The sequence below is a fragment of the Carcharhinus amblyrhynchos genome, chromosome 6 (genome assembly GCF_965287045.1).
Source record: "Carcharhinus amblyrhynchos chromosome 6, sCarAmb.v2.hapA, whole genome shotgun sequence".
Classification (NCBI taxonomy): Eukaryota; Metazoa; Chordata; class Chondrichthyes; order Carcharhiniformes; family Carcharhinidae; genus Carcharhinus; species Carcharhinus amblyrhynchos.
The window spans coordinates 9628855-9650351 of record NC_137329.1 but is presented as its reverse complement, the minus strand read 5'-3'; the positions used below and the strand labels follow the sequence as shown (position 1 = coordinate 9650351).

Genomic DNA, 21497 nt, shown 5'->3' with positions numbered 1-21497 from the left:
TTGAATTCCAATGGTGAGCACTTTGGTACTTAGTTCAATCCAGGACTGAGCTTGAAACCTTATATCGAATCCATCAGCAAGACTAGATACTTCCACCTCCTCAGTACTGGTGGTTACCATTCCTACCTCTTCTTCCAGCAGTACTGATAAGTGTTATAACGTTCTTTCATTGTCATTTGTACCATCATCCTGAACACCACCTAACATAAACTGCAAACTTATCAATGATTGTTCACATCATTCTCTAGGTGTGGAACTCCTACACCTAGTTCCGCTCAACTGTCACCCTTATTTCCTTACTAATTCATAGCATCCCAACAGTGCAGAAGGAGGCCATTTGAGTCTGCACTGACAACAATCTCACCCAAGCCCTATCCTTGTAACCCACGTAATCCCCCTGACACGAAGGGGCAATCTCACCCGGAGCTGTTCCCTGTAAGCTCAAGTATTTACCCCACTAATCCCCCTAACCTGCACACCTTGGGGCAATTTAGCATGGTCAATCAGCCTAACCTGCACATCTTTGGAGTGTGGGAGGAAACTGGAGCAGCTGGAGGAAACCCATGCAGACATGGGGAGAATGTGCAGACTCCGCACAAATAGTGACCCAAGGTGGGAATCGAACCCAAGTCCCTGGTACCGAGAGGCAGTGGTGCTAACCACTATGGCATCTTGCCACCCTATTGATGCTCTGACCCTTGGCACATTGATTTCAAATTCTTTAGTATTTATATACAATCTTTTCACTCCTATCTTCACAATGATCTCTACCTGTACTTCACTTTAGACTCCAGTGCTCAGCCACCCTGCCTGGTTTACAATTAATTGGATAACACCCTGAAACCATTTTGCCGTCAACGTTTTGGATGTTCGCCCTAAATTCCTCAGCTTTGCAAAGCCTCTTCCCACCTTTTCAACAGCCGCCTTAAACTAAATTACAAAAGTAATTTAATTAATTGCCAAGCACACTTGGACAAACAATTACCTCTTGCCTCTTGGACTATGCATTGTTGTAAGTACGGATCCAGTTCTGATTAACATTTCTGCCCTCTATAACTCCAGTCACTCTGAATCACACAGTACTGATACAGATCAGAGATTAGTGTCACTTCAACCAGAGATCTAAAAGAAATTCTCACCAGTTATAAATTTCAGTGTGCAGTGTAAGTTTTCCTGAACTTTCAAGGAGTTGGTATAACACTCCATATGAGGAGGCAATAGCCTTGTGTCATTATCACCAGACTACTAATCTAGAAACTCAGCTACTCAGAAACTCGGAATTTCACAGTACCTTAATTGCAGTGTTAATGTGAGCCTTACTTGCGACTAATAAATAATGAATAAAAAATAAATAACGTTTTGGGGTCCGGGGTTCAAATCCCACTGCGGCAGATGGTGGAATTTGAATTCAATAAAAAAATCTGGAAGTAAGAATCTACTCATGACCATGAAACCATTGTCGATTGTCAGAAAAACCCATCTGGTTCACTAATGTCCTTTAGGGAAGGAAATCTGCTGTCCTTACCCGGTCTGGCCTACATGTGACGGCAGAGCCACAGCAATGGGGTTGACTCTTAACAGCCTTCTGAAATGGCCCAGCAAACCACAAGGGCAACAGGGGATGGGCAATAAATGCTGGCCAGCCAGCCATGCCCATGTCCCATGAATGAATAGAAGAAAAGTGCTGTAAGATTCCGTAACTGACTTTATCAGAGGTCGCTCCAAGTTTTTGTGCAAGATGCATTTTTAGACCAATAGCATCTTCCCAAAGTCTTTCACTTTTTCCCCCACATTACTATTACTCAAATCACTCCTTAATCAGACATAAGATCGGTTAGAGATGGCACTTCCCTTCAATAAGCATATCTTACTGTACTACTATCATATTTTTCCACACTATAAGGCCTGCCTGGGTTACAAAGTAATTTGATGCAAATGAGGAGGTTTTGCTGCCACGGGTTCTGAACAGAAAGTGTAAATTTGTTGATTAAATTTGATGAAATCTGATTGAGATCAACTGATCAGTTCAGAAGTTGGGCCTTTTAAAGTGGAGTCGAGGGACAAGTAGATAAAAAAAAAATGCATTCAAAGATACATTGGTTTGTGTGGTGTATGTAAACACCAGTAAAGGCCAGTTCTGTGCCTTTTTTTTATTCACTAGCGTCACAAGTAGGCTTACATTAACACTGCGATGAAGTTACTGCGAAAATCTCCAAGTCGCCACACTCCAATGCCAGCTCAGGTACACTGAGGGAGAATTTAGCATCTAACCAGCATGTCTTTCAGACTGTGGGAGAAAACCAGAGCATCCTGAGGAAACCCATGCAGACATGGGGAGAAAGTGCAGATTCCACACAGACAATGATCCAAGCTAGGAATCAGACCCGGGTCTCTGGCGTTGTGAGGCAGCAGTACTAACCACTGTGCCATCGTGAAATCCTATGTGATTCTACAAGTTTGGCACCCCTTTAAGAGATGTCCCACGCGTAGGCAACGGTAGAGATCTTGGAGAAGAACTCTGCACTCATAATCCTTACTGACACTAATAGCTCCTGAGTCAAGTGCACTGTACCTGCGAGCCCAGCTCCACATGTCTTGTGTCACTTCTTATTGCAAATACATCAGGGACGGGGAAAAGGGTAAACTTGTCAGAAGAAAATTGGCTCGTCAGCGACAATAGCATCCAGTGATGGAAGAATTCCTTTTAATTAGGCGGCCTGCAGAGTTGTTTTGTGTCTAGGATGTTAATGTGTTGCCTGTACATTTGCGACATGTTACACAACATGTGGCAATCCCGCACTGAAGGTTTACTGAGCAGGTGTAAACAAGAAACTGTTCCACGTCATTCAACAAATGTAAGGCTGTTCTTCAAATCCCTGATAAGTACAGTACAGATAAGAACTGGAGGATACTTACTTTACTTGACGACGTGATGTGTTTCAAAGCTGTTGAGAACTGTTAGTGCTTCCAAGCCGCCCTGTGTCGCTCAGGTGAATGCACCTGTGTGGTCGGGTAATGGATGTGCTGACTGAATTGAAAGGGTGGGTGTGGTTTGTTCTTACAAAGTGTTGGAACCGGATAGACCTGATTAACCATTCCTCTAGCCATCCACTGGAAAGTATTAATTCACAGGGAGAAATAAATCTGCCACGCTGGTTAGCTGGGTGTGTCCTGTTGTGCCCTTACTGTGGGAGAGATTTTGCAATGAGGTATTTGTGTGACATGCACCTTTTGTTTGGCTATTTTAGTCAGCATCTTGCCTGAACTATATTAATCTCTGAGACGACAATAACCTTGTCAGGACTTGTCGGTCGAAAGAGCGGATTTTGCATGCGGGAGATATGGGTCACTGGAAGCTCCTTAGTATAAAATTGCAGTAATTCACAATCTCCTAATTATGTTAGACTGGGCTTCCTGTTGAAGCAAAAGAGAGAAGTTGAATTAGTAAAGCACCTAAAGTTTTTTTTTTAAGTTTATTTATTAGTCACATGTAGCTGACAGTTCTGGTCGCCGCATTATAAGAAAGATATGGAAGCATTGGAAAGGGTGCAGTGGAGGTTTACCAGGATGTTGCCTGGTATGGTGGGAAGGTCATATGAGGAAAGGCTGAGGGAGTTGAGGTTGTTTTCATTAGAGAGAAGAAGGTTAAGAGGTGACCTAATTGAGGCATACAAGATGATCAGAGGATTAGATAGGGTGGACAGAGAGAGCCTTTTTCCTCGGATGGTGATGGCTAACATGAGGGGATAATTATAGGATGGATGTCATAAGAACATAAGAACATAAGAAATAGGAGCAGGAGTAGGCCATCTAGCCCTTCGAGCCTGCCCCGCCATTCAATAAGATCATGGCTGATCTGTCGTGGCTCAGTTCCACTTTCCCGCCCTCTCCCCATAACCCTTAATCCCCTCTCTTATCAAGAACCCATCAACCCGCTTCTTAAAAATATTTAGCGAGGCAGCCTCCACCACCTCAACGGGCAGAGAATTCCAGAGATTCACCACCCTTTGAGTGAAGAAGTTCCTCCTCAACTCCGTTCTAAACCGCCTCCCCTTTATCTTGAGGCTGTGCCCCCTAGTCCTACTGTCTTTTTTGAGCGGGAAGAGTCTCTCCACCTCTATCCTATCCATCCCATTCATCATATCAGAGGTAGGTTTTTTACTCAGAGGGTAGTAAGGGTGTAGAATGCCCTGCCTGCAGCAGTTGTGGACTCACCAACTTTAAGGGCGTTCAAATGGTCAGTGGATAGGCATATGGATAACATTGGAATAGTTTAGGTAGAGGGTCATTAGATTGGTTCCACTGGTCGGTGCAACATCGAGGGCTGAAGGGCCTGTACTGCGTTGTAATGTTCTATGTTCTACATGAACACTGCAATGAAGTTACTGTGAAAATCCTCTAGTTGCCACACTCCAGTGCCTGTTCGGGTACACTGAGGGAGAATTTTAGCATTAAAGCACATTACTGAGGATGCTGGAATCTGAAACCAAAAGAGAAAATGCTCGAAAATCTCAGCAGGTCTAGCAGCATCAGTAAGGAGAGAATTTTAGCAATGGCTAACCCACGTAACCAGCACATCTTTCAGACTGTGGGAGGAAACTGGAGCACTAGGAGGAAACCCATGCAGGCACGTGGCACAGTGGTTAGCACTGCTGCCTCATAGTGTCAGGGACCCGGGTTCGATTCTGGCTTGGGTCGTTGTCTGTGGGGAGCCTGCACATTCTCCCATGGAAGCTAACCCCTCTGGATCATGAGATCTTAAAGACATTGTGGGTCAAGGGATTTTAAAAGGAGCACATTTTGTGCTGGCGAGGATGGAATAATATTGCCAGAATCGAGAAGGTGTTGCCAACAGAAATGATTTGCAGGAATGGGCTGGAGAGTGGGGTGGTCCCCAAAAGATAACTTTATAGAAGAAGTTTAAATTATGAAGAATATTGTTCAGTTGGAAGGTAGAGAAATAGTTTCAACTTATAAGTATGTCCAGAACAAGGTAATATAAACAGTTACTTCATAGTACCCCATTGAAACCTACAGGATACGTCCACTCTATACAGGCCTCACAGTTTTCTGTACATTTCAATAGGGGGATCTTCCCCTCATCCTTCTCAACTCCAACGAGTACAGACCCAGAGTTCTCAACTATTTCTCGTGGTTTTATGGTCTTATAGTACAAAACTTGAATATTGCCAAAAAGAGACATGCGCCAGAAATTTGGTCCCCGCCTGCCACAGGAATCGTAGGGGCAAGGAATGGACAATAGAAAGGTCCATTGCGTTGTGCGTGATTTTACGGTTTTTTGATCCCTGACCCCCTTACTACTCAAGAACCCACCTATTTCTGTCCTAAAGACATTCAATGACCTGGCCTCCACAGCCTTCTGCGGCAAAGAGTTCCACAGATTCACCGCTCTCTCACTGAAGAAATTCCTCCTCATTTCTGTTCTAAAGGATCGTCCCTTTAGCCTGAAGTTGTGCTCTCTGGTTCTAGTTTGTCTTACTAGTGGAAACATCCTCTTCACGTCCACTCTATCCAGGCCTCGCAGTTTCCTGTAAGTTTCAATAAGATCCCCCCCCCGCCCCATCCTTCTCAATTCCAATGAGTACAGACCCAGATCATCAACTATTCCTCATGGTCTTATGATCTTATAGTACAAAACTTGAAATGCCGAAATGAGACATACACAGGAATCGTAGCGGACAAGGAGCAGACAATAGAAAGGTCCATCGATGTTGTGGGAATTTACGGTTTCTCGATGAGCGAGGCTGTAAAATCCCGCCCATAGTGTCAAAATCTCACAACTTGCACTCATTAGGACAAACGCAAAATGCTAAATTTCAAACAATCGCAACAATTTATATTGCGGTGGAGGGGGGAAGGGGTGCTGATTAGTTGATATCAATGGTTCTCTGTGGTGGAGAATTCCAAAGGTTTACAATCCTTTTGGTGAAGTAATTTCTCCTGGTCTCAGTCCTAAATGGCTGACCTCTTTACTTTAGGACTGTGACCCCCCCTCCCCCCAACGTTTTTGATTCCCCAATCAGAGCAGCATAGTGAGCATCGAGGTTTATCATGGCGGGCCAAATTCATTGGCAAGATGGAAGTTTGTAGGAGGCTCAAGATTTGTTTTGGAGGGGGGCTCCAGGAGCTCATTCTGCTCTGCCTGACCCTTCCAAGGAAAATCTTTGGGCTGCCTTAGCTTTCATCCTTATCTTCTCTGCTGGTGGGGTCCTAATGATGGCACAGGGAAGGCGGAATCAGGACATTGAATTTAATGATCGGCCATGATCGAAATGAATGGTGGAGCAGGCTCGAGTGGGCCAAATGGCCTACTCCTGCTTCTATTTCCTATGCTTCTATGGTTTGCATGTTTTGGATTTTGCAACTTCCCAGGGCAAATTACAGGAGCAGGAAGAGGCAAACCAACTTGGGTGCCGTGCTCATCACCTTCGCCCAAGTCCCCCTCCTCCGTCACTGCTTCCCCAGTGGCACGGCGGTGCCAAAAATCTCGGCCCCTCACGAACCAATTGTGGCTCTTATTTGGTTAGTTGGTAACCACTTAATTGCCTCTTCCTCCTCCAGCCACTGGGATTTAATCATTGCATTTCTTTGCAATGCTTTCTTGCCGTATAATGTCAGTGAAAGCAGTCGGTCCTCTGAGCGCACAAGGCTTTAACTATGCAGGATTGTCAAGGCGTGGTTTTATTTTATAATAATGCTTCACATAACTATGCTTCTCTTGAGTGAAGAAGTGAAAGCCGGAACAACAGAACACGTATTGTGTCTGATACTGAGGGAGGGGTGCTCAGGAAGTGTGGTGGACAAGGTGGGACAAGGAGGGGGAGGTGCAGCCCACGGAGACATCCAATGATGCAAATATTCTGCCCAAGACCTGGTTGTCATCTTTTCCATTCTGTTTCTGACCTGCCAGCCAGTCAGATCGACAGGTCAGCCTGACTGTAGAAAATAGAAGTAGAAGAAGACCTTTCGGTCCTTCAAGCCTGCCCTGCCATTCATTTTGATCATATCTGATCACTAAATTCTGATCCCACCTTTCTCCCATGTCCCTTGATCCTTTTATCCCCAAGAGCTGCACCTAATTTCTTCTTGAAATCAGACAATGTTTTGGCCTCATTCTGTGGTAGAGAATTCCACACATTCACCAACCTCTGGGTGAAGAAATTTCTCCTCACCTCAGTTCTAAAAGGTTTACCCCTAGTAGTTCTGGATTCCCTCATCATTGGGAACATTCTTTCTGAATCTATCCTGTCCAACCCTGTTAGAATTTTGAAAGTTTCTATAAGATCCCCTCTCACTCTTCTAAACTCCAGCAAATATAATACTAACCAACTTAGTCCCTCCTCATTTGCCAGACCTGCCAACCCAGGAATCAGCCTGGTAAACTTTCATGTACTCCCTCTGTAGCAAGGACATCCTTCCCCAGCTAAGGAGACCAAAACTGCACACAATACTCCAGGTGTGGCCTCACCAATACCCTTTACAGCATCAGGAGTTTATAATTGGGAGCAATCATCAACAGTTGGGAGAGCGGAGTGTGCAGCAGAGCTGGGACTGGGCGTGTAGAGAGCCTTGGTTTGTAGGTGCACCCTAATGCACTGACACACATGTAGACGTCACACGTTAACGTCATTTCAGTCACCTTGCCTCAGGGCACTTATCAGGAGAAAGGAGAGGCATCAGAGCTTAGGGTGGGTAGGGAGGAGAAATAGCACAGAGGGTATGTGTGGGCGGGGGAGGGAGGATATCAGCCTCAATTATGGTTTGACAGAGGGTCAGGTTTTAAATGGGGGCTAGAAGATAGGGGTCAGACCGGGTCTGGTGATCGTGTTAATTCTGCAAAAGTAACTGGCAGAGATGCATCACATAAATGAAACTAAAATCAACTAAATTGTATTTAAAGTTTATTTATTAGTCACAAGTAAGGCTTACATTAACACTACATTGAAGCTACTGTGAAATTTCCCTAGTCCCCACACTTTGGCGCCGGTTCAGGTCAATGCACCTAACCAGCACGTCTTTCAGACTGTGGGAGGAAACCGGAGCACCTGGAGGAAACCCATGCAGACACGGGGAGAACGTGCAAACCCCACACAGACAGCGACCCAAGCCAGGAATCGAACCTGCGTCCTAGGCAACAGTGCTAACCACGTGCAGCGAAAAATAATGGGAAAAAAAAGCTTTTATTGTGGCAGGGAACTAAACTACCATTCATGCCATAACACTTGAAGTTGCTGTGCAGCTTGTCTGAATGTGCATTCTCAGCACGTGCAGCTAGCTCAAACTATGACGTTGTCTTAGGGTGCAGTAGCATCACACCCATAACCTTCGACACAAGTAATCTCAGCTCTGTTATGCTGGAATGTCTTAGACCAAGTACTTGCCTCAGGGGGAAGTGAAGGGTGAGTCTGGAAGAATTTTCTCTTAGCATTTAGCTCTCGAGGTCAGGGCCTTGGATTTCTGAAAATGCAGCTCATGTACCAGCTTTTTTTTTATTCGTACATGGGACACGGGCACCGCTGGCTAGCCAGCATTTAATGCCCATCCCTAGTTGCCTGAGGGCAGCTGAGAGTCAACCACATTGCTTTGGCTCTGGAGTCACATGTAGGCCAGACTGGGTAAGGATGGCAGATTTCCATCCCTAAAGGACGTTAGTGAATCAGCTGGGTTTTTCCAACAAGGGTTTCATTAGTAGATTCTTAATTCCAAATATTTTTTGTTGAATTCAGATTCCACCATTTGCCGTGGCGGGATTCGAACCCACATTCCCAGAGCATTAGCTGAGTTTCTGGATTAATAGTCTAGTGATGGTGCCACTAGGCCATTGCCTTCCTCTCAGAATCCCCTGATCCTGGAATCCCTCCCTCACTTCCCTTTCTCTGTCACTTACATTTGTTTCTCATTGCTGATTTTCAGCAAATTGACCAATGCCACTTTCAGAAGCAAAAGACTGGTGCGATCGTGATGAAAGGAAGAAAGCGGGTGGTCAGCCCACTGACCTCAATGGAAATGACAATGAGGAGAGTTAGAAATGAGCTTCCACTTGCTGCTGTCGTTCACACCTCACACTCCATTAAACATCTAGGTGTGATGATGGGGCAAAATCTCTCTCTCTCTCCTTTCAGCTAGGAAATTGATGCGTTCTGTGGGAATGAAAATAAGTTGGTTTGGAAGCTAAGCCAAAATGATCAATCAGATTTTTAATAAAGAATAGTTTGTGACCAAACCACAAGCCTTAAAAGTTAAAATACTGCAAACACTGGAAACATACAGGTATATATATACAGCACATACATGTATGCAAAGAAGTCTCATGGCACAGTAGGGTGGCACGGTGGCACAGTGGTTAGCACTGCTGCTTCACAGCACCAAAGACTCAGATTCAATTCCAACCTCGCTTCACAGTTTGTGTGGAGTTTGCACGTTCGCCTTGTGTCTGCGTGGGTTTCCTCCGGGTTCTCCAGTTTCCTTCCACTGCCCAAAGATGTGTGGGTTAGGTTGATTGGCTAAATTGACCCTAGCGTCAAGGGGATTAGCAGGATAAATGTGTGGGGTTACGGGAATAGGGCCTGGGTGGGATCGTGGTCGGTGCAGACTTGATAGGCTGAATAGTCTCCTTCTGTACTGTAGGGGTTCTATGATTCTTGTATGAAAACCTAGAACCTAGGCAGCTAGCATGTCCCAGTGCCAACTCAAACTTCTGATGTAGAAGCTCAGGTACTTGTGTCTGAAATGGAACCTATTTGGTCGCCTTCCCCAAGAACACTGATTCTGCTCCAATTTCAGAACATTCTGCAGCTTCACTCAAACTTACATTTCAGCTCCCTTATTGGATTCCTTTCCTTCAAAGTTATCCTTCAACATCCTCCTAACTCAGCTTTCATTGATATTAACCCCCCTGTTGACTTGGATATTCTTCATCTTGGTTCCAAAGTCACCAAACCAGATTTTAAAAAGCTCCTGGGTGATCCCAATGCCATCTGCGACCCTTGCCTCCTTCTCAACCTCTTTCCCATTTCCCTACTCTGTGTGTGTGTGCGTGCGTGCGTGCGTGCGTGTGTGCGTGCGCACGCGCGTGTGTGTGCGTGCGGCGGGGGGGGTAGCGGTGGGTGGTTGGGCGTGTGGGAGGTGTTGGGTTAGGGTACAGGAGGGTTTTTGCATTGATGGGATGTTGCAAAAAATGGGTGATACCATGAGGTGCGGGGAGGGGAGATTGATATTTAATTGTCCATCACTGTTTATAGCTGGATATGAGCAGGGCTGCGGAAATCTGATCTGATCCATTAGGTGTGGTTTCACTTTGCTTTGTCAATGACATGATGCTTCCACTTTTTAGCTTGCATGCTGATAAGTTCATAAGCCTAGGAGCAGAATTAGGCCAAATGGCCCATCGAGACTGCCTCTGCCATTCGATCATGGCTGATGTGCTTCTTGCCCCCATTTTCCTACCTTCCCCTCATAACCCTTCAACCCATTACCAATTAAAAATCTGCCTAGCTCCTTAAATTTACTCACTGTCCCGGCATCCACTGCATTTTGGGTTAACAAATTCCACAGATTCACAACCCTTTGGGAGAAGTAGTTTCCCTGCAACTGTTTTAAGTTTGTTACTCCTTATGCTAAGACTATGTCCTCTTGTCCTAGAATGCCCCACAAGAGGAAGCATCCACTCCATGTCTACTTTATCCATACCTTTTATCATCTTGTATACCTCAATTTGACCTCCCCTCATTCTTCTCCATTCCAGAGGCTATAGGCCTGAACTGTTCAATCTCTCTTCATACGACAAACCTCTCATCTCTGGAATCAATCTAGTGAACCTCTTCTGAACTGCCTCCAATACCACTGCATCTTTCCTCAAATAAGGGGACCAAAACTGTGCACAATACTCCTAATGCCTTGTATAGTTGCAACAACACTTCCTTACCTTTATATTCCATTCCTTTAGCTCTAAATGCCAACACTCTGTTTGCTTTCTCTATTACCTAATGCTGCAACTTTATAAGACCCTTGTCAGACCCCACTTGGAGTACTGTGCACAGTTCTGGTCGCCTCACTACAGAGGGATGTGGAAGCTATTGAAAGGGTGCAGAGGAGATTTACAAGGATGCTGCCTGGATTGGGTGGCATGCCTTATGAGGATAGGTTGAGGGAGCTCGGTCTTTTCTCCCTGGAGAGATGAAGGATGAGAGGTGACCTGATAGAGATTTATAAGATGTTGAGAGGAATAGATAGGATGGATTCTCAGAGGCTAGTTCCTAGGGCTGAAATGGTCACTATGAGAGGACACAGGTTTAAGGTGCTGGGGAGCAGGTACAGAGGAGATGTCAGGGGTAAGTTTTTCACTCAGAGGGGAGTGAGTGAGTGGAATTGGCTGCCGTCAGTGGTGATGGAGGCGAACTTGTTGGGGTCTTTTAAAAGACTTCTGGATGAGTACATGGGATTTAATGGGATTGAGGGTTATAGATAGGCCTGGTAGGTAGGGATATGATCAGCACAGCTTGTGGGCCGAAGGGCCTGTTTGTGCTGTAGTGTTCTATATTCTATGTTCTATACCTGCTGTACCTGCATGCTAGTTTTCTGTGACTCACTAATGAGGACACTCAGATATTTCTGCACTGGAGCACCCAGAAGTCTCTCCCCATTTAGATAATAAGTCACCTTCCCGACCAAAATGCATGACCCCACACCTCTCCACCTATGCTACCCTGTTCTGTTGCCATTTGATTTGGGGTGTGATAAATACCCCAGTGGGCAGCACGGTAGCACAGTGGTTAGCACGGCTGCTTCACAGCCCCAGGGTCCTGGGTTCGATTCCTGGCTCGGGTCACTGTGTGGAGTTTGCGCATTCTCCTCGTGTCTACGTGGGTTTCCTCCGAGTGCTCCGGTTTCCTCCTACAGTCCAAAAATGTGCGAGTTAGGTTGATTGGCCATGCTAAGAAATTACCCCTTAGTGTCTAGGGATGTGTCGCTTCGAGGGATAGTAAGGATATGGGGGTAGGGCCTGGGTGGGATTGTGTTCGGTGCAGACTCGATGGGCTGAAGGGCCTCTTTCTGCCCTGTAGGGTTCTATGATTTCTATGAAGTACATTTGCGACAGGCAGATGAATGAATTTAAAGTGGAGGTGGATTAATATTTGATAGATCGAGGAACAGAGAGCTATGGGGAAATGGTACAGAAAAAGAGTTGAGGCCAACATAGATCAGCCATGATGGTATCAAATAGTGGGGCAGGGTTAGAGGGCCCAGTGGCCCACTCCTGCTTCTATTTCTTGTGTTCTTGTGTACCCTGAGGATGCAGGCTTTTGTATCCAGTGCTGCATTGTGGTGTAAATCCATCACATTGTTGTCATAGCTTTTCAAATGTGTGCATCATCTTCAGAAGGAGCATTACTGGGGAAATCAGGTCATGCTTGCACTGACTCATTGCAGAGATAATGCCATCATGCTGGCAACAGTTCGAGCTGCTCAGAGCGATTAGCATAATTATGTGACTTTCCAACCTTCGCAACAATCTGCCTTTTGTTGGTTTCGACTCCTTTGGTTTCGTTCTCCATTTAAAGCCCATTCACACTGGCCCCTTTCCACAGAGGATGTGAGGAGTTCTTTGTAAATGTCGATAGTGTGGAATTTGTTTATTAAGGAAAGTAAAGATGGCTAGTAAAGCACCTTGCAAATTTGGAAGGCTCTAAAGTGGCTGAGAGGCACTTTTGAAAACAGACATCCGATATCTCTGTGGAATATTCTTTGTGGAAGGCTTTGTGTTTAGATAGAGGAAGCTCTGTCTTGTAACTCACTGCGTGACCCGACTGTGGGCGTCTTGTCATTTGGGTCAGATTTAAAGTTCTGCTTATTGTGGTGTGACTGTACTTGTGAACAAAAGATGTATCAGGTGCCACTTTTACCCATTTTTCTAATAATGGATGAGATATTCAACTGGTATCAAATATTCATGATCACAAACAAATCCGAATGATAGATGAACACTGAAATGCTGAGCATTGGAGAAACTTTTTTTTGTTTAACTCTAAATGTGTAAAAGCAAACTTTACATACAGCAGTGAAAACTCAGTGTGCCTCATGAATCCCTGCATACAAATCCTATTTTGTTGAACTCTCTAGTCAACTTCAAGCATGACCAAGTTGAGTAAATTAAAACAGAATTATTAAATCCTGACAGTGCAGAAGGAGGCCATTCGGCCCATCGAGCCTGCCTCTACAACAATGCCATGCCTGCCCTATCCCCATAACTCTCACGTATTTACCCTAGCTCGTCCCCGTGACACTAAGGGGAAGTTTAGCACGGCCAATCAACCTAACCAGCACATCTTTGGAGTGTGGGACGAAACCGGTGAAGTCGGAGGAAACCCACGCAGACACGGAAAGAACGTGGAAACTCAACACAGATGGACACCCAAGGCTGGAATTGAACCTGGGACCCTGACAGCAGCAGTGCTGACCACTGTGCCACCTTGTGTATGTAGCGGAAACAGTCAGTAGGTCAGGTAGTAACTACAGAGAAAGAAATGAAGATAATGTTTCAGGCCAGTGACAATTCGTATGAGTATTGACAGCTGATTTTCAGCTGCCAGGCACCCATTCTATGTTTGAAATAAGAGCAGTCAGCAACTGGAGATTGTGAGCAAGGTGAAACCTCGGCCATCTGATTGGTACCCACCTGAGGTACTGTTTATCAGTTGTAAGATTATTAGGTTTTAGTGGAGGACTAATTTGGATCATCGGAAAGTTGGATGTCATTGGTTGGTGTAGTGTAAGGGAAACCTTTTCTCTCTCTTAAAGGCTCACCTGCTCAGGGCTGTACCAGGAACATCAGGCACCTCCTTTCCAGAATGTCTTAGTTGAGCTGTCTTTGTTTTATTCATTTGTGGGACATGGGTGTCGCTGGCTGGCCAGCATTTATTGCCCTCCCTAGTTACTCTTGGAGGGCAGTTGAGAGTCAACCACATTGCTGTGGCTCTGGAGTCACACGTAGGCCAGACCGGGTAAGGACAGCAGATTCCCTTCCACAAAGGACATTAGTGAACCAGATGGATTTTTCCACCAATTGACAATGGTTTCATGGTCACCAGTAGATTCTTAATTCCAGATTATTTTTGTTGAATTCAAATTCCACCATCTGCCATTGTATGACGCGAACCCAGGTTTCCGAAACATTTGCTGAATTTCTCGATTAATAGTCTAGCAATAAATACCATTAGGCCATCAGCTCCCCTTAATTGTTGACTGAACTTTTAGTTATCAGATACTTTAGTGCTAATCTCCCCAGTGGGCAGCTCAGTGGTACAATGATTAGCACTGCTGCCTCACAGTGCCAGGGGCCCGGGTCGATTCCCAGCTCGGGTCACTGTCCGTATGGAGTTTGCACATACTCCCCGTTGGTGCTCCAATTTCCTCCCACGGTCCAAAAATGTGCAGGTTAGGTGGATTAACCACACCACATTAACCCTTTGTGTCCAAAGATGTGCAGGTTAGGCGAATTAACCATGGTAAATGCATGGTTATAGGGGCTATGGTGACAGGGCAGTAGCGTGGATGTGGATGGCTAGGCCAGCATTCATTGCCCATCCCTAATTGTCCTTGAGAAGGTGGGGGTGAGTTGCCTTCTTGAAACACTGCAGTCCCTGTGGTGCAGAGTCACCCACAATATACGTAGGACATGGAATCAGTCGAAGAACTTCTGTCTCAAGAAGGGTTCAAAATTGATATGAAGGAAGTGTTGAATAGAAGTCGGTAGAGAAAGTTGATAAGGCAACGGGACTGGATGAGATGCATCAAAGGATATTGAAGGAAGTGAGAATGTGAGAATGGAAGCTGGGGATGATGGGGGTGACTGCAGGCCATGATCTTTTAGCCTTCTCTAACTCGGGGAGGTACCAGAGGACTGGAGAATTGTAAATTCTATGCCCTTGTTCAAAAAGGGTTGTAAGGATTGCCCCAGCAGTTATAGACCAGTCAGTTTAACATCAGTGTTGGGGGCAAGCTTCTAGAAACAATTATTCAGGATGGAATTAATAGTCAAGTGAAAATAAATGTGGGTTTATTAGGAAGAACCAGCATGGATTTCGAAAGGGAGGATTTTGTTTAACTCACTTGTGGGAGTCCTTTGGGGTAACAGAAGGGGTTGATGAGGTAATGCTGTTGACGTGGTGTACATGAACTTTCAGAAGGCATTCGATAGAGTGCCACACAACAGATTTGTGAGAAAAATCATAGCACGTCATAAAATGGACAGTAGCAATGTGTATATAACATTGGGTGAATAATTTGAAGCAGAGAGTAAGAGCTATTCTGAGATAGCAATTTCGCATCTCAATTTCTCTGGATGCCTGTCAATCTTGTCAGTTGCATCTCATGATTCCTCCAGACGCCTGCTAATTTTGTTACTCGGTGGTTATTTTGTGTTCATCTCAAGTTCAACTACTAACCTCATTAACTTTCCAGTTCCTCAGGATTTGGAACCTGTATCCTCAGTGCATTCGCCTGGGTGTCTGGATTGCGAGTCCAGTGACATTATCACTGCATCACCACCTCCACACAATGCAGGTCTTTCTGAACTACAGTTTTGTTTTTGTACTATTACAGCGACAGTATTTTTGGAGTTCTGGAAAAGACGCAGAGCGGTTCTCACTTACGACTGGGATCTAATTGACTGGGAAGAGGAAGAGGTTAGTTTGAAAGAATTTTATGCAAATATATCTTCCTTGTAAAGCAACAACCTTAAGTCCAGTATGAGTGACTCACAAAATGCACAAAAGCATGGAGATGGGAAAAGGCTGTGTTAATGTGATATTAACTCTGTTGTTGTTACAGATAACAGGTCGAGAGTATTGATTGATTAAGTACCATAAATGCATAGGAAGATGGGCTCCTGGGTTTGGGCAAGTTGGCCGTTAATGGTTGCAGGCAGCGGGCAGTTGAGGAAGGTCAAACAGAAACATAGGAACTAGAATCAGGAGGACAACTTGGCCCTTCAAGCCTGCTCCACTATTTATCTTGATCATGGCTGATCATCGAATTCAATATCCTGATCCCCCCACCCCTCCCCCATCCCCCGACACCCCTTCCTCCCATATCCCTTGGTCCCTTTAGCTCCAAGATCTAATTTATTCTTGAATTCAGACAATGTTTTGGCCTCAGCTACACTCTGTGGTAGTGAATTCCACACATTCACCATTGTTTGGGTGAAGAAGTTTCTCTTACCCCTTACCCTCAAGCTATGAGCCCTAGTTCTGGGCTCCCCCATCATTGGGAACTTTCTTTCCAAATCTACCCTGTTAGAATGTTATAAGTTTCTATGAGATCCCCTCTCACTCTTCTAAACTCCAGTGAATATAATCCGAACCGACTTAGTCTCTCCTCATATGACAGACCTGCCATCCCAGGAATCAGCCTGGTAAACCATCGCTGTGCTCCCTCTGTAGCAAGGACATCCTTCCTCAGGTAAGTTGTCTGCCCTGACTGTCTGCCCCTCTACCATGGCTATATTCGCGGCTGGGTGTCCTTGGAGAGGGAGCATGCAGAGTCCCCAATACCAGAGGCCTGCCATGCCCAGTGGGCACTGCGGGGGCTGGGGCACACCGTTGGCCCTGGGAAACACTTACTGGTTTATTTTGCTTAGCTTCTTTTTGATGTTTTATGTTAGTTGCAATGCCCCACCGGGGCTGTCATCCTCACTGGTTAGTTTATTTTGTTGACCGTTTGTTTCATTCTGAACACGACTGTGAAAAGGGGCTTCTGGAACACTGTGTGTTTGTGAGTAGGAGGCAGACACGCATACATCTGCAACCTGTAAATAATGGAGCTATCAGGAGAAAGGTTACGAGTCTGGGTTCATTCTTCGCCATCTGTCCGGGGAAAAGTTAATCAGGCTGTGCAGAATCTGAACATAGTGGTGCTATTTGATCTGTAGCATCTTATTTTATCTCCTGAGAAAGAATACTGTGCAAATACTTTAAAATTGATGAAGCGAAGAAAAGCTGCAGAATCCACATGTACCTCTGGAATATCTGTCTCTCTCCGTCTGCCCTTTATCAGTCCCAATCCCCTTTCCTCTCCTGACACGGAATTACAGAAATCATCAAGTTCAATGGTGTATTTAATCAGCCGAGAATTATATGTTCTCCTGTGTTAATTAAAATATATTTCGCTCAAACTATCATTAAAAACCAGTGGGTAGAGAAACACGTCTTCTCTTTGACTGTACATGCAGTGAAAAATAGACCCTGGCATATCCAATCCATCATTGTAATCTCCAATCCTACTCATTTCTGTGCCTGCAGTTTACAACCCCTGTCCAGACAATTATGGATAACTAAATGCCCAATAATACACACTGCATTAGGAATGAATCACTTTGTATAGTTATTGAAGGCACAGGCTCCATACAGCTCCCTCTGTACATGCTAATATAGGCCACATACTTGTTTAAATCATGCATGGACGGTGTAGACAGGACCATTTTCTACGCCAAATGATATAAACAGCAAGTGATAGACACAGCTAAGCCATCCCACAACCAACGGATCAGATCTAAGTTCTGCAGTCCTGCCACATCCAGTCATGAATAGTGGTGGACAACAAAACAACCCACCCTCAATGATGGAGGAGCCCAGCACATCAGTGCAAAAGATAAGGTTGAAGCATTTGTAGCAATCTTCAACCAGAAGTGCCGAGTGGATGATCCATCTCGGCCTCCTGCAGTAGTCCCCAACATAAGAGCATAAGAAATAGGAGCAGGAGTAGGCCATCTAGCCTTTCGAGCCTGCCCCGCCATTCAATAAGATCATGGCTGATCTAAAGTGGCTCAGTTCCACTTTCCCGTTTTCTCCCCATAACCCTTAATTCCCCTGTCTGTCAGAAACCTATCTACCCGTGACTTAAATATATTCAACGAGGTAGCCTCCACCACTTCAATGGGCAGAGAATTCCAGAGATTCACCACCCTTTGAGTGAAGAAGTTCCTCCTCAACTCAGATGCCAAATCAATTCACTCCATGTGGTACAAATAAACAGTTGGAGGTACTGGATACTACAAAGGCAATGGGCCCTGATAACATTCCAGCAATAGTACTGAAGACTTGTGCTCCAGAACTTGCTGCTCCCCTAGCCAAGCTCTTCCAGTACAGTTACAACACTGGCATCTACCCAACAATGTGAAAAATTGCCCAGGTATGATCTACACACAAAAAGCAGGACAAATCCAACCCAGCCAATTACCGTCCAATCAGTCTACTCTCGATCATCAGTAAAGTGGTGGAAGGGGTCATCGACAGTGCTATCGAGCAGCACCTGCTCAGCAATAACCTGCTCAGTGACGCCCAGTTTGGGTTTTGCCAGGGTCACTCAGCTCCTGGTCTCATTACAGCCTTGGTTTAAACATGGACAAAAGAGTTGAATTCCAGAGGTGAGGTGAGACTGACAGCCCCTGACATCAAGGCCATATTTGACCGAGTGTAGCATCAAGGAGCCCCAGCGAAACTGGAATCAGTGGGTATCAGGGAGCAAACTCTCCACTGGTTGGAGTCATACCTGGCACATAGGAAGATGGTTGAGGTTGTGGTGGGTCAGTCACCTCAGCTCCAGGACATCTCTGCCCGAGTCCCTCAGGATAGTGTCCTAGGCTCAATAATCGTCAACTGCTTCACCAATGACCTTCCCTCCATCATAAGGTCAGAAGTGGGGAAGCTCGCCGATGATTGCATTATTTTCAGCACCATTTGCGACTCCTCAGATACTGAAGCAGTCCATGTTCAAATGCAACAAGATCTGGACAACATCCAGGCTTGGGCTGACAAGTGGCAAATAACATTCGCACCACACAAATGACAAGCAATGACCATCGCCAATAAGAGACACTCTAACCACCGCCATCACTGAATTCCCCCACTGTCAACATCCTTGGGTTAGCTGGACTCACCACATAAACACAATGGCAGCAAGGGCAGGTCAGAGCCTAGGAATACTGCAGGAAGTAGCTCATCTCCTGATCCCCCAAAGTCTGTCTACCATCTACAAGGCATGATGTGATGGAAAACACCCCATTTGCCGGAATGGGTGCAGCTCCAACAACACTCAAGAAGCTTGACACCTTCCAAGAAAGCAGCCTGCTTGATTGGCACCACATCCACAAACATGTACTCCCCCCACTACCAATGCTCAGTAGCAGCAGTGTGTACTGATAGACAAGGGAATTAAGGGTTAAGGGTTATGGGGAGAAAGCGGGAAAGTGGAACTGATCCACTTCAGATCAGCCATGATCTTGTTGAATGGCGGGGCAGGCTCGAAGGGCTGGATGGCCTACTCCTGCTCCTATTTCTTATGTTCTTATGTACTATCTACAAGATGCACTGCAGCAATTCACCAAAGATATTTAGATAGCCCCTTCCAAGTCCACAACTACTTCCATCTAGAAGGACAAGGGCAGCAGATACATGGGAACACCACCACCTGCAAGTTCCCCTCCAAGTCACTCACCGCCCTGACTTGGAAGTAGTCGCTGTTCCTTCGCAGTCGCTGGGTCAAAATCCTGGAGTTCCCTCCCGAGCGACATTATGGGTCAACCCACAGCAGCGATTCAAGAAGGCAGCTCACTACCACCTTCTCAAGGGCAATGAGGGATGGGCCATAAATGCTGGCCAGCCCATGTCCCTTGAATGAATGAAAAAAAATCACATTCCTCCCTCACTCCCAATCGACCCCACCTTCCAAGGACCTCGAAGATGATCGCTGCTTGGTGGCAGCCAGGCCAACTCCACCCTCGTGGAGCAAGCCAGCTCTCTCAGGATGACCGATCCACAGCTAGATAGGAAAATGCTGCCTAGGCCTGAGGCCCAGTTGCAATCAAAGAATGGGTTGATCAATTCTAATCCTAATGTGTTCAGGTCTTAAATGTTTCACTTATAAATGACAGTAAATGTTATCCGTGTTCCTCCAGAAAGTTACATGCGCTTATTTGTTGACACTATGTCAGCAATGCACCACTTTTATTCAGTTTTTCACTCCTGATAAAACACATTATTTTAGTCAAAGCCTCATGGACAGCTTGTCAGATTGGTGGTAACGTGTAATTGCATGGTGCTACCATCACCCAGTCTCCCACCATGAGCATTCTGCCACCAATCACCAGGAACTTAACTGGATGAGCCACATAATCTACAAGAAAAGCTCCGAGCCTGGGAATCCTGCGACAAGACTCACCTAAGCCTGTCCACCATCGACAAGATGCAATTTGGAGGTATATTGGAGACTCTTCTTGCCTGGATGAGTGCAACTCTGACAAGTCTCAAAAAGCAGGACAAAAAGTTTCACTGACATCTCATCGAGGGTGCCACGGTGGCCCAGTGGTTAGCACTGCTGCCTCACAACACCAGGGACCCAGGTTCATCCCAGCCTCGGGTCACTCAGACACTGTCTGGAGTTTGCACACTCTCACCATGTTTGCGTGGATTTCCTCCAGGTGCTCCAGTTTCCTCCCGTGTTCCAAAGGTGTGCACACGAAGTTGATTGGCCCATGCTAAGTTACCCCATAGTCTCAGGGAGGAACCTATCAGGGCAAATACATGGGATTATGGGGATAGGGACTGGCTGGGACTGTTGTCGGTGCAAGCTCGATGGGCCAAATGGTCTCATTCTGCATCGTTGGGATTCTTTGTTTCATCTATCAAGTTAAACATTAAGACCCCTCACCATTGATGGATTGTGGCAATGGTGGGTGCCACGTGCAAGATGCATTGCAGCAGATAGTCAAGACTTCTTCAATGGCACCTTCCAAACCCCAGCCTCAACTGCCAAGATGGTCAAAGGGAGCAGATATCTGGGAACACCACCACCCTCAAGTTCTCTTCCAAGTCACTCACCATCCTTCCTGGGAAAGATATCATCATTCCTTCAGTGGGTCAAAGTCATGGAACGCACTTCCAAACAGCACTGTGAGTGTACCTTCACCACACTGACTGAAGCAAGGAGGCATCTTCAGGGTCATATAGGATGGGTAAGAGATACTTGTCTTGCCTGCACTGCCCACAGTGCATGACTGAATGAACAACAGAAAAGAGTCTGTTTAAGCTATCCAACTGAGAAAGATCCTCCAAGATAATGGTATTGTTATCTTCAGAATGTGCTTTTAAAAGAATAATAACTAATAAGTTTTGGAAGAAATTTGGCAGCATTACATCTGTCAGTAGCACCCTTTTCAAACAGGTTAACGGCACTTGCCAGTTTTACAGGTGGACCATGCAAATTGTAAAAGAAATAGCATTGACAATTCTGTTGGAAATCCCCCAAAATGATGTTGTTATATCTTTTTATTAGGAAGAGCTCCGTCCGCAGTTTGAAGCAAAATATTCCAAAAAGGAACGTGTTAATCCCATCACAGGAAAACCTGAACCATTCCAGCCATTTCTTGATAAACTCAGTCGGCTCCTTGTGTCCGTCTCAGGAATATTCTTCATGGTAAGTGC

General features: G+C 45.6%; 2 protein-coding genes across 2 annotated transcripts in view; one reads left to right on the top strand and one right to left on the bottom strand.

Annotated features, from left to right (window-relative positions):
- LOC145344405 (uncharacterized) overlaps positions 1 to 3029 on the bottom strand; it is a 29571-nt gene extending 26542 nt beyond the window's left edge. The window contains exon 1 of the mRNA XM_080191535.1: positions 2917 to 3029. The gene's annotated coding sequence lies outside the window, so the exon portion shown is untranslated. The remainder of the gene's footprint in view (positions 1 to 2916) is intronic.
- ano3 (anoctamin 3) overlaps positions 1 to 21497 on the top strand; it is a 181036-nt gene that overhangs the window by 102114 nt on the left and 57425 nt on the right. Inside the window, exons 12-13 of the mRNA XM_080191534.1 lie at positions 15622 to 15704; positions 21349 to 21489. Coding sequence (XP_080047660.1) covers positions 15622 to 15704; positions 21349 to 21489 — 224 coding nt within the window. The remainder of the gene's footprint in view (positions 1 to 15621; positions 15705 to 21348; positions 21490 to 21497) is intronic.